This window comes from Artemia sp. Qi Xiang Cuo, chromosome 1, assembly GCF_049724085.1.
Source record: "Artemia sp. Qi Xiang Cuo chromosome 1, ASM4972408v1, whole genome shotgun sequence".
In the NCBI taxonomy this organism is placed as follows: domain Eukaryota; kingdom Metazoa; phylum Arthropoda; class Branchiopoda; order Anostraca; family Artemiidae; genus Artemia; species Artemia sp. Qi Xiang Cuo.
In genome coordinates, this window is record NC_142794.1 from 76,291,347 (window position 1) to 76,310,391 (window position 19,045).

General features: G+C 34.0%; 1 protein-coding gene across 1 annotated transcript in view; it reads right to left on the minus strand.

The window, feature by feature from the left end:
* The window catches only part of AdamTS-A (ADAM metallopeptidase with thrombospondin type 1 motif A), a 646,314-nt gene that overhangs the window by 347,257 nt on the left and 280,012 nt on the right, over positions 1–19,045 (minus strand). Inside the window, exon 9 of the mRNA XM_089091831.1 lies at positions 11,972–12,125. Within this exon, the coding sequence (XP_088947957.1) occupies positions 11,972–12,125 (154 nt within the window). The remainder of the gene's footprint in view (positions 1–11,971; positions 12,126–19,045) is intronic.

Here is a 19,045-nt window from a genome sequence, read left to right on the forward strand (position 1 = left end):
GTTTATCATCATCCATACGGAGGACATATCCCAAATATCTCTAATGTCTAGCTCTGGTAGTGTCACTCACTAGAGATTATCTCGTCATTTCACAGATGGACTGGCTTGTCGTCATCTGTTACCAATGAATGTTCCGTATTCTCCAGGGCCAAAAATCTTCAAAGGTTTACGCTCTTCTTAAATAACATTGCTGTTGAAAAGACGTAGCTTCAGTTGCATACAAAATTTATTGAGATCTCCAAATTTGATGTAACCTGCTGAAGGCGCCATTTCCTTGTCCAATTGAGATTATTTTGCTGTTGTTTTTTAGTCTTGAGCCACTGTCTTCAATGATACTCCCCATGTCTTTAAACTGTATAACTTGCTAAATGTTTTGGTCGTCACATTTAATATGTGGAGGGTAATCACTAGTTGCCATACATTCGGTTTTCTCTGCATTCATCCACTGGCCAAAATTGTTTGCCTATATTGTAAGATTGTCCAGTAGTTCTTGAAGTCGTTTTCTGAATATAATTTGTTGACCTGAACTTAAGAGCTTTGTCTGATATCTCCATATATGTGTTTCACAGGATATTATCAATCACTACCACAAAAAGCAATGGTGACAGAACCCGTCGATGTTATACCCTTGACAGGATCAGGAAGAAATGAGTTTGGTGCTCAACTGTCGCAGCATTTGCTACCCTCATGCCTGGTAATAATAATCACTAGATATTTTCTAAAGATGACTGAATCGAACCAATGGTTCTTAGACATCGAGAGAAGGATCTTTCAAACCAATTTAAAAGTTTTGTTGCCCTTTCCGCGTGACCAGAAAGATTGGAAGGTAACTAGCCCCATCCCACAACCTTTTTTTTCTATAAGACATTTTGTTCAACATAATTGAAAGGTCCAATAACTGTGCCTCTGGGGATGACTTGAACCCACTACCCCTGAAGAAATGGCTGTAAGCTATAGAATTTGCCCATTGTCTACATATAGTATTTGTAATTGCGAGATATGTAGAGATGTTTCGAAGGGAGGAGGGGGGTCATGGGGATAACTTTCCACGGGGAGGAAAATTAGGAACAGGAGATTTTCCAGGGTAAACTTTAAACGGGGGATTTTACTAGAATTCATTTACATAGTGCTTTTTATTTGCCTTAATTTCTTTTTGGTGGTTCAATTTAACATGTGGCGATGCTCCGACAGATGTGTCCCGGGAAATTTTCTGTAGCGAAGGTATTGTCTGGGAGGATTCCTATGTGGGGGAGATTTCTCACGGTAGGTAGTTTCTATTGAAGTATTTTTTTGTGGGAGACATACTCCATGGGGTAATTTTACGCGGAACAAACTTTCCATTGGGGGGGATGAGATTTCTGGGGAAAAGTTACACAGACAGGAATATCCAGCGTAGTTTGAAAAATGATCAGGAATTGAATATAACAAGGTATTTTTTGTTTTATAAATGAAAGCAAGCAGAAACTTCCAGGGAAATTGTCTGCAGGAAATTTTCCTGGGGGAATTTTCAGTGACGATGGAATTGTCCGGGAGAAATTTTCCAGGGAGGGGGAGGGGATTTTACACGTGAGTAATTTTTCATAGAAGAATCCATCTTGGGGGAAGGGTTCCAACGGAAGGAGGAAGCAGATTTCCCGGCATTATTTGAGAAACAATCAGATATTATATTTTAAAAAAAACAAGTTTTTTCAACAGAAAGTAAGGATCAACATTAAAAATTAAAACGAACAGAAATTATTCCATATGAGGGTGCTGCCCTCTCCTCAATCCCTTGCTCTTTACTCTAAAGCTTTCTTCGTTTCAATTATATAAGAATAACTCCTGAAACAAAGGGATTGTTTAATTTGAACAATAAACTTTTTTAAATTACTAAGAAACTTTAGTTTAAAGAGCAAGGGATAGAGGAAGGGGCAGCTCCCTCATAAACGCAATAATTTCTGTCTATTTTAAGTTTTAATGTTGCTCCTTGCTTTCAGTTGAAAAAAAAAACATGTTTTTATATTTAATTTCTGTCTCTAGAGCAAATTGCAGGCTTGAATTGTAAGCATAAAAGATTGTCTAAAAAACCTTTAAGCTCATTTTCACCATGTTGTCCATAGAATATCTCCGAAAATACAAATTTAATGCCCAATTCCCATGTCGTAAATATTTTCTGGTAAATCGAATAGAATAATTCCCATAGAGAGACCCTTTATTTAAAGATAAAAAGAGCCTCAAGACTGGAAATATATCTAATAGTCGTAAAACATTTATTCGTTAAACGTTGATCAAATTTATTTTAACACCAATTTCCAGCCGTTTTGCTGATTCTTCGATTAAATGACAGCTGTTTTCGGTTTTTTATGTAGTAACTAGTAAGTGCTCAGATTAAAAAAAAAAATTAAAGCTTGTGTATATGAAAACGACGTCTAAGCTGCTTAAAATTCAATCTTCGGAAATTTTTATGTTTTAAAGTGTTAGCCTACCAGACCTATTAAGTTTCTTATGTAAGATCTGTATGAGGGAAGAACAGATTTAAGGACAGAATCATTTTACATAACCATAACCATAACCAAGCCCCACAACCATTTTCCAACATTTGAAGTGGTTGCTTTTATACAGGCGGTAATAGGTCTTAAACTGATGTCCTCTTTGGGTATGCCGTAGAAGTTTTAGCATAAAATACTGCAACTGAAAATTTCGTTATACAGTTGTGGAGTGATTCTGCTATTTTGTTTGAGAACATTGAAAAATTGCACAACCCTTTGAGTAAAGTAGTAAGAACGATCATGGTCAACCTGGTATGAGTTTGTTTTTTGCTATGGAGCTATGGAGCAAATTTGCTATAGAGCAGGGGGCGATTACCCCCCAGAACTTAGTTTGCCTCCCCCCAGCTGAAATGTATAGCTTCAAAAATCTTGTCAAAACTAAGATAGGCCTCATAAAGCTGGTAGGTCTACTAGGGAAGGAATTCTGCTATATCATACTCCCCTATATCGCAAAGTATCTTGAAAGACAAACATTCAGCAGTTTAGCGTCAAAATAGAATCAATCAGTAGATGGCATTGCCAATAATTTTGTTTGATACTAGCGCCAGTTTCCACTCTCATAAGGCTCCGATACTCATTGGAATAAACAACAAAAACAATCTTCCGAGCTATATCGGACTATTTTTTTAATTGGATTCTCTTTCGCGTGACAAAACAAAGAAGTTTTCAAGCTTTTTCGGATTTGTTGTTCACAAATTTGTTTTTGCTCTCCGAGAATAGTACATAAATTCAACACGAAAATTTTCCTTTTGGCTTTGGGAATTTTTTTCGGCCCAAGGTCGAACATAACTCTTTGTTTCTAACCAAACAGAATTTTGATTAGACTAGGACAAAGTTTGTTTTTATTCTTGAAATAAACTTAAAAATGCGTTTCGTTAATCAGTAAGCGATGAAACACGTAAGCCATAACTTCATCAAAGAATCCTGGAACATGGGAAAAGTAGACAAAGCTTTTCTGACACGATTCTTTAATTCCAATCCATAAACAACGGATGCCAGTTAAAAAAAATTCGACTGTCTTCTGCCAAAAATTTGGTTTTGAATTAAAGATAGACCTCCACTAAGCAAGATGCGACCAGTGTAATGGCGCCGTTAAGATGGCACTATTTGTTATCCTTCTATTAGATACGACCTAGCATCTACAAGTGTGAAACAGTTTTCATCGATTTTCCACAGCCAAAGCCTAGTATGGACATGTTAGAATTACAAAATATCGCATCAATGTCCAGCACAAAACGAGAGGGGCGAAGGCAAAAATAAATTGTCTTTGGTAGCCTGTACACGAAATTCGTAACTTCCTCTGTTTCTCCTATTCCAAAAATTTGATTTTAAAAATCCCAGTTTTACGACTTATTCGAAAGCTTAAAACTGAATATACGAAGTACAAGCAAAATTCAATTTGAACAGTCCTTGTAGAACCGTTGTTACAACAGCAGACTGGTTTTAATAAACTGTAAAAGAAAGCAAAAAGTGAAAAATTTTAGCCGGTCAAAAATTATCATTTTCATTTGACATTCATTTGCAACTGACAAATTTGAAAGGCGGTAAATTTGAAAGGCGGTCTCAGTAATGGAGACAAAACATGATCCATTAATATTGTGACAACTAACTTATAACAACTTAACTCCAGCTATTTCTAACATAAGTAAGACCTCCATAGCCACTCTAACTTTCACTGTTTGTAGCAAATGGCGTCAATTCAAGAAAAGTAAGAGGAGGGAGATGTATTTTTTCAAAATCAAGGGGAGCCGAATTTGTCAATGAAAATACGAAAAAAGACATTTTACAATGAAGATTATTTATGCCCCCCACTACTGGGTGCCACGGTTTGTACTCCGAATCTTAAAGAAAGAGGAGAGAGGGCTAAGACAGACAGTTACTTTTGTAAAGGTTTTGACGAGGGTGAGGGGAAAAGTATAACTTCAGAAGAGATTCTGTCCTGTTCTATCTCAAAGAAATATTACATCCCATTCCAGATTATTGGTTTGCATGATTTGCGAATGGTATTTTTGTCCAAAAATGAGTAAATTTGAAGTGTTTCAAGTTGCTTATTAAGACGCTGCATGCCCTTTTTCGGTTTCTTCTCAGTGACGAGAGTATACACAGCAAGATTTGGCCTGTTGGTGGGAAAGGCCCACTCCTCAGGGAGAGATTTACTAATGTAACCCCCAGTTAAAGAACAGAAATGTCAGCTCTGTGAGAACATTTCTAAAGTTATGGGGCTAAAGCCAAGCAGTATACTCTCCGTTGAAATCGTTGTTCCCTGTTAAAACCATTCCTTTTCTAAGACTGCATACAGACGCCAAGAGGGGGGTGGAGTTTTTTTTTATGAAAATTGAGAGTGAATCACTGTTATGCAGTGATTCACTTTTCTTTTTTATCTTACTGATGTACGCAACGGTATTTCAAAGTTTGGCAAAGACTTTACTATTCAATTTGTATGCCGGGCATAGTGTCTGAACTAACGCCAAAATGTCTAAGAAATGTCTAAGACCTGTGTATGTCAGTTAGTTCTTTTTATATCACCAACAAAATTGCAATAGAATTTTCATAAATAATAGCGAATAGATTGCGATTGCAAGGTATTATTTCATTCACTGACTATTCAGTGAAGTCATTCATTGCTCAAATTTATCCTAGCTTTTTTTTACTTTTTTTTCTCTAAATTTTTCGTTCATATTTCTCTATTCTGTACTTATGGACAACTATATTCTAAGGCTGTCACCCGATCCAACAAGTAATTGTTATATTGCTGAAAAGAATGATTTTATAGAAATATAGATATTTTATATATAGATGCTCAAAACATATAGATGCTCAAAACATAATATTTCATAAGACAAAATTCAGTTTTTAGGTTGAAGAAGAAACGGGGTCATGAATAAATGTTTTTTTTTATAGCATTATTTTGACTAATGGGTAAACACGGTCATCTATTTCGATAAAAAAAACACTTTCTAGCCCTAATGTATTACCATCCCTAAGTATCTATCAGCTGTTTTGACGATGTGTTTTTTCTTTTTGGTTATTTTGCTTGCTCAGAGATTTCTAATAACTCATTTTAAGAAATTTTCCGTGTTCACTCTAATTTCTTATGGCATTTCTAATTTTTATATTAGCACTTTATGGTCATCAGAACTTCAGAAGTCAAAGAATTTACTTTGACAATACTCCAAAAAGAAAAAAATTTTTAGCATTGTCCCACAATAAGCTAGATGATTTTGTCTAAAAATAAGATAAAAGGAAAACTTTAACGCTTTCAGTAAATTTTTTTTAGGGTAAAAGTTTTAGCAAATTCGCCTAATCATTTTCTTTGTACCAGTGGTAACACTGACTACTACTTTTGTCTTGACCTTTACGTTTTTATAAATACAACTCAAACATTTTCATGGAAAGTTAGTTCTAATTAGTGATAGGATTCTGGTCAAATTTCGCCAAAATGCTATCCTTCAATAGTTAAATAGAATATTTGTTAAATAAACAGCATTAGTCAATATGACATTCAAGTTCGAAAGTGAAACTCAAAATGATATGACCATAAGCACAACTATCCCTAATAGTGGCAGTTTTGTGATCATCTTGTGCAAATGCAGAGAACCAGGTGATTTAGCAGCTCATAAGGAGCGTGACAAGCGACAAGCTCCTTCTCTTTGAATGTAAATGACCTGGTTTTGAGCTATCCTAACGAAAAAGTTCATTCCCGTATGACAATCCATCACTTCTGTTTACTCTTTATATTAGCAGCAAAACAACCAATGCGCCTTTGAAGAAAGAGCATAGACCCAATTTTTTGAATTTCTCCGTAGCAATAACAAAAGTAATATCGAAATAAAATTATCAAATATATTAACACGGAAAATGAATATTACGCATGATTCTCATTTAAAAAAAAGAAAGGCAAAAGAATTAAAAAATTCTGGGCTCTACTTAAGAAAAAATCCTGTTCAACAACTTGAGAAATAAAAAGAGACATAACAGCAACATTATTTCTGGCCTCACCTAATAATTAGCATTCAATACACAAAGGCCTTGCAATCGAAACGATGATAGATAACTATTATTAAAATTCACGGAACTTTTTTTAAACAGGTTTTAATTCAAGACATGTAGTAGATTTTCAAGACAATTCAAGACAAGCTTTTTTTTAATAAACTTGCTTTTACCATGACACATTTATGAAGACATTTTTAGAATAAAATGAAACAAGACGTGCATTAATACCACAATTATTGATTACCAACAAATTGCTCTGTTGGACGTCTTTATTATATACTTTTGTGCGTTGCTATGAGTCAACTTCTTTTTTACGCAACGTTGTGTATAACATCAAAGGATTCAAAATATCTGGAATATATTTTAAGAATATATTGACATATATTTTATGAAAGGGATGACAGCCTACAGTCATCCTACAGATTTTCTAGATAAGGAAATTTTTGGGGATACTGTTTATTAAAAATCAAACCCTGCATGTGTGAAGGAGAGGGGAGATTTGGACCAATACAGAAAATTCTAGGTCTTTTCGATTTTGTGTTTTCGGAATAAAGTTCATCTTTTTTTTTCTTTTTTTTCACCTAATGCAAATATTTGCGTGTGCACCTAAGTTAAATAATTTGCACGAATCGCTGCGTGTAAATTAGAATAATTTAAGCCAAACAGGTGGCATATTTTCATTTATCCCATTCACATAAAAAGAAGTGGTTAAATCTAGTAGTCCATCGTAGTATTACTTTAAAGAACAAAGGACTGTTTATTGCCCAATGGGTTCATCTAGAGTCCTTTCCTACAGGAGATCCACCATTTAAAAAAAAAAAAATCCACTACAAAATATGCAGTCAACATCGTAAGAATGTACATATGCCTGTGCCTCGGTCTCAAGGTATATGAGCCCTAAAATAATGTTGCCATTGTGAGCTATTACGAGGCGCAATTCCCCATAAAAGTTTAAGACCTAAACTTAAAAACAAATATTAGCCAAAGATATAAAGTAATTTTAACGACCTCCTTGAAAATATAGAGCTTTTAAGCTAAAAGAAAAGAGAATAAAAAGAATAGATACGTGCAAAAAACACGTAAGCCTTTTGCAAGTCAATTTCCTAATAACGATTTTTCTAGCTACACGAATTTCATTATTTATTTTTATCATTTACTGATATCCATAAAAATTTTGTCATTGTTTTCAACAGAAAGGCTAGCAGCATTTAAAATCGATAATTCTAATCATGAATGCCATAGATGCGACAACCAATCGAAGAATGGTAGGTCCAGACTAAAAACCGGCTTCCAAAAGAAAGATTATTAAACAAGAGTAGATACTTTTTGTCTTGCAAACTGATTTGTAAAAGCAAAAAAAAGGAAACTGATTTGTCTTGCCTTATTATAAAGCAAGGTTTAAAATAAAAACACAGTATATTATTCCGTAACTTTAAAGACTGTCTAAACTTCAATAAAGACATTATAAAATTCAAAAATATAGACAACAATTCTGGTGTTAATTGTACTAAAAGTGTTATAATATTAGTTAGTAAAAAATTAGGAAAAAAATTATTCCATGAAAATTAGAAAATTAATCTAAAAGGAGCAATATTACCTGGCACAAAATATAAAACTTGAAATGAAAGATATCACAATAAATCGATAAATGAAACCTAAAGCGAACAGGAATCAGTAAAAATAAGTGTGGTACTTCCACCCGCTTAAAGCCAGCGAAACCAAAGTTTAAATCACGTTTTACTGTTAACTAATTAAATAGCTTGAACATAAGTTTTACTTTGTCAATTAATTTTCTATACACTAGAAAAAGATATATTAAAAAGGAAAAAGTATTGATGAAATTCAACTGTAAATTAGATAACTAAAACTGACTTGATTGGTAGAGATACACTTGTATGGGAGAAAATTTTCTGTTAAGTTTGAGCAATTTTCAATTTTCTCAAATGTTACAAAAGCAATAGCAGTAATTATAACAAAAATTTTCAAAGTACCTTATATTTTCGGTAAAGCGCAAATGAGACACGTAATGAGGTAATGAGCTCTTTGCTTTTCACAAAATTTTGTTTTACTAAATTCATTTCTGCTCACTTTTATTTAAAATAGTTTTCCATATGCATGTTCTTATATGTCAAACAGTTCTAACTTACACTAAGGAGCGACCCCGCTCAATAGTAGCCAAAACACTAAAATTCGGAATTTTGATACCAATAGATACATCAATAGAACCAGATATTTATGCTAATTTCAAATATATAAGTTTCATTAAGTTTAGTCTTACCTATCAAACGTTACGTGCCTTAGAAAACTTGCCTTATTTTCGAAAAAAGGGGGAAACAACCCTTAAATATTATATAACTTTAACGAAAATCACACCATCAGGTTCAGCGTATCAGAAAAACCTACTATAGAATTTTCAAGCTCCTATCTGCAAAAATGTGGAATTTTGTATTTTTTGCCAGAAGAAAGATCACAGATGCGTGTTTATTTGTTTGTTGTTTTTTTTTTTATTTCCCCAGGGGTGATCATGTCCATCCAGTAGACCTATAATATCGTGAGAGGGATCATCTGAACGGAAATTAAAGTTTCTAGTGCCTTTTTTAAGTGACCCAAAAATTGGAGGGCAACTTGGCCCCCTCCCACGCTCATTTTCTCCCGCAGTCACCCAATCAAAATTTTGAGAGTGGCATTTTGTTCAGCATAGTCGAAAATCTAATCGATAAGTCTTTGAAGATGACTTAATCCCCCACAGTTCCCGGGGGAAGGGCTGTAAGTTATGAACTTTGCGCATTGTTTACATTTACTATTGGTTAATGGGAAGTATACAGACGTTTCAGGAGGGATTTTTTTCTGGTGGGGGGGTCGGAGGAGGGGGCTACGGGAGAGGATCTTTCCATGGAGGATGTTTCTTTGGGGGAAGGGACATTTCTATGAAGGGGGCGCCGGATTTCCTAACATTATTTAAAAAACGATCAGAAATTAAATAAAAAAACTAATTTTTTCCAACTTTTTCAAATTATTACGTATATGAGGGGGTTCCCCTCTAGTCAATACCTCGCCCTTTACGCAAAAGTTTTTTTTAGTACTTTCAAAAGAGCCATCTATTCTAATTTACCGGCCTTTGTGATTCAGGGGTTTGTGATTCGAACAAAATTCAAACTTTAGCATAAAGAGCGATGTATTGACTAGGGGTAAACTCCCTAATATACGTAATAAAAACATACAAATATAGAAGTTCGTTACGTAAGTTAATTCGCAAGTTGCGTCAGAACAAAATTTCCTGACATCCATTTAGCCAAAACAAGTAAAATTAGTATGAAAATTTCATTCTAATTTTTCATGCACGGTGAGCCAAAATCAAAGCTGCCTTAATTCAAGAACGTTCAGAAATTAAATAAAAATATTTTTTTTTAACTAAAAGTAAGGAGCGACATTAAAACTTAAAACAAACAGAAATTATTCCGTATATGAAAGGGGCTGTCCCCACCTTAACGCCTCGCTCCTTATGCTAAAGTTTGACTCAGTCTCACAACTTTATTTTTTTAAACAATAAATAACTTTAGCGTAAAGAGCGAGGCGTTGAAGAGGGGACAGCCCCTTTCATATACGGAATAATTTCTGTTCGTTTTAAGTTTTAATGTCGCTCCTTACTTTCAGTTAAAAAAGCTTGTCTTTTTATTTAATCGTTAATAAAAAGTAAGTAATTTTAGATAAACCTTTATTAATAGTAGCAATTAATTCTAATTATTTGTAGGAAAATGGTAGTGGGAGTCCTGGTGAGAATGTTAGGAGTAGATGTGTCATCCTAGAAGAAGTCGTGATTGGATTAGTTCTGTATTGGAAACTGTTTGTGAATATTGTAAAAATAAATATTGTACTATGTTTCAGGACACTCATATCGTGATTTTAGCCTCACGAATGTTGTGTGGCTGCTAGCAAGGAGGCAAAAATTTACAGCGTTGGTGAAGGAGTCTTGAATTATTTCAAGTTCAGTAACGAAAATAAAATTATTCCATTTGGACGTATGTATAACGTATACTTTATCTGTGTTTCAGTCTCCGGGGAGCAGTGATAAGTGATACCAGCCTTTGCCTGCTTATACAGGTAACAACACTGTCCCTATCCAACCTTCTTGTCTTGGGCCTGCACTTCCTTGGGCTGTCCCTAACCGAACAGAAACGTTTCACCCTTGCGTTTATAACACATACCGTCTTTGAACAATTCTATTGTGTTTATATGTTTCATTGCTCTTATTTGAGAAAACAATCGATTTCTCAGTCCTTATTTCTCGTATATAGTACTCAATAGTATAATTTAGGAAGGATTCTTAAAACATTTGCTTGGCAGGGGCGATCGCCCCCCTTGTGTCCATGCTTGATGTGTGTTGCAACCAATAAAAATAACACACTCCAAAATACTTGCTGTTTTCATATCGTATTGCTGCACATAGCACTCTTTCCTTTAGAGGTTTAAAGGGGCGGTAGTCATAAACATATAATGTACAAGATACACAACATATGTTAGGAAGATATTTCATAAATTAATAGTTTTAAACGGAAGCCAAGAGATGTGTCTTGTTGTAGGATGCTTGTATTGCCACTTTAGCCTGATATTCGTAATTACTGACTGCAAAACTCTTCAATATAAAGTTTGCTGACCAAATATATTTTGCCACCAAATATATGTTTGACTTTTTTTCAGTGTCATAACGATTAACAACAGTCCAAGTGGAATCCATGTTATTGACGCAATAATAAAATATTTAAATGACGGAAGTACAACAAAGCTCAACTATCATTAATGCTAATTAGTTATGTTCATTCCACAACAACAGAATGCACAAAATTACGAGCAATTCGCATTACTAAAAGACAACGATTTCAGCCCCCTTTAAGTGGGACCCATAGAAGTATTTTAGGTACATGTGCAATGTATATCACCCACCGCTGTATACTGCACAAGAAACTACTGCATGAAACGCGACATTCGGGTTTTTTTTAGACATAGCGATGACACAATGTGATTTAAATTTGCGTTTACAATATTTAAACTGTTTTTTTTAGGGGTTTAAGGGGGGGGGGGTAAAGAGACCTAGGTTAGGTTAGGTTACGCATTTAATATATGCTATGCTTTACCCCCCCCCCCCCCCCCCCCCCTAATGTGCAAATATATAGCCCAAATTTGTTTCTAAACTGTTCTATATTCATCCTATTTTATTTCATTAGCGTTAACCAAACTTGACTTCTTTCGTGGGTACCACATAATGCACAAGTACCGTATTTTATATTCTAAATCATTGTAATTTACTATTATAGGCTGAAGTTAAAGACAAATAAATAATTATAACTGATTTCTAGAACACAATTAATGTTTATGTCGTTTGAATTGTTTTAATTCCAGGAAACGATATTTGACATAGTGTTACAAGAAAAAGAGATAGAAAGACTTCTTACCATATAAGGACAAACTTTTGAGCCTGGTCCAAAGACAAGTTCACACTGTCGATTAACACCAAATTTTTTGTGTTCCCCCGGCCTTTTTACCTCACTTCTTTCTTCCAGTAAATTTTTGGATGGTTGGTCGAGTAAACAGTCCCCGTAGCCGGAACTAGAACATTTCAAAGTGTTTGTTATTTTCCTGATAAGTGAAGTTAATGATGCCCAGAGAAGAGAATTATTTTCTTTCACTTGGAAACAGATACCTGGTCAGTACAAGCATTGCGGCTATTTTAAAATAATCACAATGTATACGCCTCAGGCAAAAACAAGGTTTGCCTAATCGGAATGACACCTAACTCATAAACAAAACAGTTTTTTTTTCTTCTTCCAAACGAAAGCTTTGTGGTTCATAATTGAATCTTATACCCCAGAAATGGTTTCACTAATATCAAAGATGAAGGCTTAAGTTATAAAACATTTTCGGAAAATAGGAACGGGTACAAATTAAAGTGATAAAAAAACGGACAAAATAAGTGAAGTTTGTAAAAAAAACAAGAAAAACATTATTAAATAAATTATATGAAAATTATTAAATTAGTAATATAAACAAGACGAAATAAACGTATTTTTTGGGGGGAGGGGGGGGGGTCGAACAGAAAATCCCTAACCTTCGCAAGTTCATGATAGACTCTTTAAGTTGAGTCACTTAAATTCATCACTTACTCTCGGTTATAATTCCGTAAGACAAAAACAGCTGCGAGTCCAATCTGCAATGAAAATTATAGACTAAAAATCTGAAAAAATTTCTTATTCGGAAATGTGAATTTCTATTTGTCATAAAAAAAATTTATCATCATATTAACCAAGATTACTAAAAAGTTGAAATTAAATGCAGATTGACCGCTTAATATATTTTGATACTCATTTGTAAAAGTCTGGGCAATTTCGTATTTATTAACGGAGGCAAAATGTTTAAAATACATTTTGTTTCAGTAAACTGCAAATGACATTATTGTCTTTACAAAGCATAAGGAACGTTAGCCCTACTGCTGTTAGTATTAGTTTCTGTTCAATTTAATTTGAACTTGATTATTTATTGTGATTTCTGTTCTCTTAGTCCTTTACTTTTCTGTTGGGTTTCACTTATTTATTGATAAGGATTTATGTTCGTTTTGCAGTTGAATACCTATCTAACTGTGCTTCCGCTTGTCTTACCCTTAATTACGCTCTTTAGTTTTCTTTGAAGAACTTCCTTTGCGGAATATTTTTCTTAATAAATTTCTGTTCCTTTTCGATTGATGCAGCTTTTTATTGGTTAATAAAACGAATATTTGTGAAACTTATTCCAAATTTTTCTATTGAAGGATCAAAATCCTGGCCTTCTATGTATGTATTGGACAAATTTTAGCAACAAATTTTGATAATAGTTGCAATAAAGAACTCTCGATGAATAGGTCTTTGGAATATTCTGCAAATAAATGGATTGAATACTTGTCCAATCTTTCGGGTTGAAGGCATTCCGACCACTATCATGTTAAACAGTTTCAACTTAAGTCCCTTAGGCGTTCATGTGATATTGCAACCGTTTTGACAACCTTGAATGCACATAGTGTTTTTATTTAGTTCAACATCCCCCTCAAAAAGGCCATTAAAGTCATAACTTAATATCGTTAGTGTTCCTCAGATGTTGCAGATACGTCCTTTTGACAATCTGGATGAGCATGGTGTCTCTTCATCCTCATCAATACCCCCCCCCCCCCAAAGATGCCCTTAAAGTTTCAGCTTGATAAGATTAGCCGTTCCCTGGGTATCGCAGATATGCTATTTCAGAACCTTGGATGCACGATTCAAGAGCACTTGAAAAAATCATTTAACTTCTCACTTTCTGTACTAGAGATGAAGGTAATCAGTTTTAATAAAAAATTCATCATCAGGAAGGGCATTTTTTTTATTAAATAAAGCAGAATTTTCTTCTTAACCTTCAAGAAAGGGCAGTCCAATTCTTTTTTTTTCTTTTTTTAACACAAGGGCTAGGAAAACACAAAATCAGCTCTAAAAATTTATCATTTTAGCAAAGTGTTTGTTTTGGGAGTTTCTTGTGGTGTCATCCGTTTTGATTGACAAACTCACGAAAAAAGGGACGTAAATCTCATTGTCTTTTCAGTCAAATTTCATAGTCAAACCCCAAATTCTCGACAACTCTCGATGATAGCTAGTCCTCTAGGAGAATTTGAGTGTTTTTTATTTGTGACGGTCAGCCGGTACTGGGGCTCACTTAATGTTTTTTAAGGTAGCGATCATCCAAAAATACCCATCACCTCAAAAATAGGCGTTTTATTACCAGTCTAGATTCTAGACCAGGTGTGTCCAAGCCGCAGCCCGCATGCGGCCCGCCGTAAATATTTTTGAGGCCCGCAAGATCCATCCCAATTTTATATTCAGCGCCCTCATGATGCGCGCACATCTTGGAACATTACAGATTCGATGTTTCACTCTTAAAAATATTGTTTATTCTTGTATATAGCCCAAGTATTATATTATTATATTGTATAGCCCAAGTATTATCGATGTATCATGTCATGTAAGTAGAGTTATAAAAATTGTGAATTACATTCGATCACACATGCACTTGCGCATCGACAATTTAAGGATTTTCTGAAAGAATTAGATTCTGTGTACTTTCGCCGAGTCAGATGTTAAGTTGGAGGGAGAAGATGTTAACAGCGATTTCATCAGTTACGCCGAGAAGAAGTTGATTTGCTGAATGACAAACAAAGGTCTGTGCCAAATTTCAGAAATGATGAGTGACTTTTGGATTTATGCTTTTTTGTGGATACTGTCAATAAGGTCCATGCATTAAATATATCATTGTAATTAAACAATAACGTCACAGCCAACATATTTAATCACATCAAAAATTATGAGAAGATATTGCTGTTATTTGAATAGCTAGCGAAAATCAATAATACTCACCACTTTGAAAGAATTTGAGAAATCAAAATTTAACAATTATATCAAATATGCAAAAGAAATAAGAAAACTAGCTGATGCTTTTGAAAGCCGATTCAATAATTTAGAGTTGCAAAAAATGCATCAAAATTTTTGAAATATATGCATCTCCTTTTCATGTTGAAATTGAGTTTGTCCCAGAATAACCCCAAATGGACCTGATTGACAGACAGTGCAATCATGAATTAAAACGCATGTTTGAACATTAAGAATCAAAAATAGATTTATTTTTAAAAATTTACGTCACAAAAGAAAAATTATCCAGTTTAAGAAATTTGGCACAAAAAGTTGTTAGCGCTTTCGGTTCAACTCACACCTGTGAATCGTCCAAAAGAAAGGGGATGAAAGCTCTTTGAATTTCTCTGTAACAGCATGGATCCGAGAGGAAGTTAGGATTGCTGTGGAGGCGAAAATGAAATTGACCAAAAACAAAACACGCAAAAAACATTCGAGCGACAATCAAGATCAGATTTTAACTGCCCAGATTGCAATATTGATGATTATTCTTTGGACCAAAACCTGGATTGACGGTAGTTTCTTCTTTTTTTAGCAATTTGGGAAGCCTTTTGTATAAAAAATGGTATTTCACCTTGTTTTTCCTTAGTGAGAAGTAATAAATTAAAGTAGGCAATTAAAATTTGCATCTCTAATTTATAAATACTTTGACCTAATGTACAGTTAAATAGATATTGTTATGCTCACTTAGAGATAACCCAAAATGAAGGGGAGTCAAACTTACAACATTAAGACTATTATAGACATATTTTGCATATTTAAAGCACAATGATAAATAACAACTCAAAATACTTTTTAAGGTAATCGTTTAGTTTAGCATTATAATCATCTAAAACACGCAATAAAATGCCAAATCATCTGTTGAATATTTAATTTGGGCATCTTGCATATTCAACGGTTCTAAATGTTTATAATGGAAAGCGCAAAGAAAATGTATTAAGGAATCTCACAGTTATACTCATTAGAACCACAGTTGTCCTACTGTAAAAAGGTATTGTTTATGTGAAAAGTACGTATAAGGCTTAGGTTCTCTGTGTAGGGGTGTCAATGAGGTGGAACATACACCATTCCCCATAGATTTTGAAGAACAAACTTTTGGGGCGTTTTTTTCATTAAAAATGACTTTTTTTTTAGTATTTCTGCTGACAAAATCGGGAAACAAAGGAGAACCCCCCCTACATTTTCATGAATTGATGCATACAGTTTCTGTATACACTTGGGGTATGGTGCTTTTTTCCAGCTCTACAGTTTTAATGTTTCAACGTGAGTACAACTTTGTTGTCATTCAATAACTGAGATTTAGATTTTATCCTGCTACTAATCCATATTTTAAAATTTTGCATTTTTATTTTATTTAGGGTTTAAAATAAGTTGAAATCTGGGTGGAAATCATTGGGAAAAATGTTATTTCTCAAGTTAGTCTAGATTATTTTCAAACCATATGTTTAAGTAATACCATAATTCTGGTTCAGCAAAAGATAGATCTGAGACTGCAGCTGTAGGTTTGTCGCGAAGCCGTATTTTTCACGGGGAATATAAAATTTAAAACGTACCTGAGACTCAGTGGAGTGATTAATTATAGAAATAATCAATATAGTAAATATTAATACAGTAACTAATCGCTAATTTATAAATTTGAGTTAACCTATATTATATATTTGAATTATTGTAAGCCCAGGAACGTATCCAGTATTTTTTTTAGAGGGGGGAGGGGCTTACAAAAAGATTTTTTTTTGGGGGGGGGGGTGAAGAAAAAATTAAGTAACGCATCAAAAATAGGTTTATGTTCATTTTTGTTGCATTTTTACGAGTCGGACATACATTTCAGGGAGGAGAGTCAAACCCCCTAGCCCCCTGAATGCTGCCTTGTGTAGGCCTCTTGTCGAATTACTTGTGTACATAAAAGTTAGCGGAAGTAAATTATTGATAATGGAAGTGAAGTGAGTAAATTATTAAAATATGTTTTATCCTTATTTTATTAACTTATTTTAGATTTTATTACCAGCGAGATAAGGTTGGAATGACCTCTTGTAAATCCCTCGCTTTCAGAAATATGTCAACTTCAGTTGGTTGTTGGGTCCCAGTTTAGCTTCCAGTCAAAGTCAGTCAGCCCAATCTTTGTCAATTCCAGCTTTGAATGAGCCCAGAGTGGCTGATTATAACGTCTCTTATGTCTTTTCATTTCTCTGTGGCATAAGTCAAACAGCAAAAACAATCTTGCCACTCTCTTCTTTTGGGCGAGAAGAGCCATATTTTTTTGGTGCGGCGTCTCATCTGGCATGAGACGCCGGTTTTATCGACTTTTGAGTCGTGATTACATCCTCCTCTTTTGTCAATTCGTCATGGTGGTAAGCGTACGGCAGAGAAGAGCTGGATGGAGAGGCCCCCCTTTTAATAGAAATAAATGGTTTTTTTTCAAGAGGAAAAGAGGTGAACATGAGTTCAATTGCTATCCTTTTGAAAATGGGCCCTAACATTAAAACAGTAAATAATAAATGATTTTTGAGATTAATAACCCTTCCCAGAAAAAAAAAACAATGCCAATTTAGCGTTAAAAATAAAGGATTGACCCCCCACTTTCATGAAAGAAAAAAAAATGTGTTTGCACGAGAAAGCAAACAGAAAATAAAGAGAAAAAATATTTTCATATACGAGTGAAAGGAAACAATTAAAATTTAAAACGAAAAAAAATTACCTAAAAAAGAACGGGGATGTTACATAACCACACGTAGCATTCAAGTGGTTGCTTGAGCCTACCAAAAACAAAACACGCAAAAAATATAATATTTTTCTATGATTTTATTTCGTTATTTCTAGTATTATATATTTTTTACAATGTGCATCTAGTATCATTATTATTATTATTATATTATCTGTTTTTATGTAAAATAATAGTAAACATAATGAATGAAAATTCATTATTTTTGAATTGGTCACTCCAAAAATATATATAATAGGTCTAAATCTAATATGGGTATATATACATGAATATGCAACACGCGGAGTTATGATGCATTGCCAAAGTGCCAAACATTGCCAAAGTGATAATTTGGGTTGGCCATCCCTGATCTAGATTGACAAAGGGGTTCTATTCTAGCGACAATCAAGATCAGATTTTAACTGCCCAGATTGTAATTTGATGATTATTCTTTGGACCAAAACCTGGATTGACGGTAGTTTCTTCTTTTTTTTAGCAATTTGGGAAGCCTTTTGTATAAAAAATGGTATTTCACCTTGTTTTTCCTTAGTGAGAAGAAATAAATTAAAGTAGGCAATTAAAATTTGCATCTCTAATTTATAAATACTTTGACCTAAGGTACAGTTAAATAGATATTGTTATGCTCACTTAGAGATAACTCAAAATGAAGGAGAGTCAAACTTACAACATTAAGTTTAACATGACTATTATAGACATATTTTGCATATTTAAAGCACGATGATAAATAACAACTCAAAATACTTTTTAAGATAATCGTTTAGTTTAGCATTATAATCATCTAAAACACGCAATAAAATACCAAATCCTCTGTTGAATATTTAATTTGGGCATCTTGCATATTCAACGGTTCTAAATGTTTATAATGGAAAGCGCAAAGAAAATGTATTAAGGAATCTCACAGTTATACTCATTAGAACCACAGTGGTCTTACTGTAAAAAGGTATTGTTTATGTGAAATATGCGTATAAGGTTTATGTTCTCTGTGTAGGGGTGTCAATGAGGTGGAGCATACACCATTCCCCATAGATTTTGAAAAAAAACGTTTGGGGCGTTTTTTTTATTAAAAATGACTTTTTTTAGTATTCCTGCTGACAAAATAGGGAAACAAATGAGAACCTCCCCCCTACATTTTACTACGAATTGATGCATACAGTTTCTGTATACGCTTGGGGTATGGTGCTTTTTTCCAGCTCTACAGTTTTAATGTTTCAACGTGAGTACAACAAGTTGACCTGGTTGAAAATCATTGGGAAAAATGATATTTCTCAAGTTAGTCTAGATTATTCTCAAACCATATGTTTAAGTAATACCATAATTCTGGTTCAGCAAAAGATAGATCTGAGACT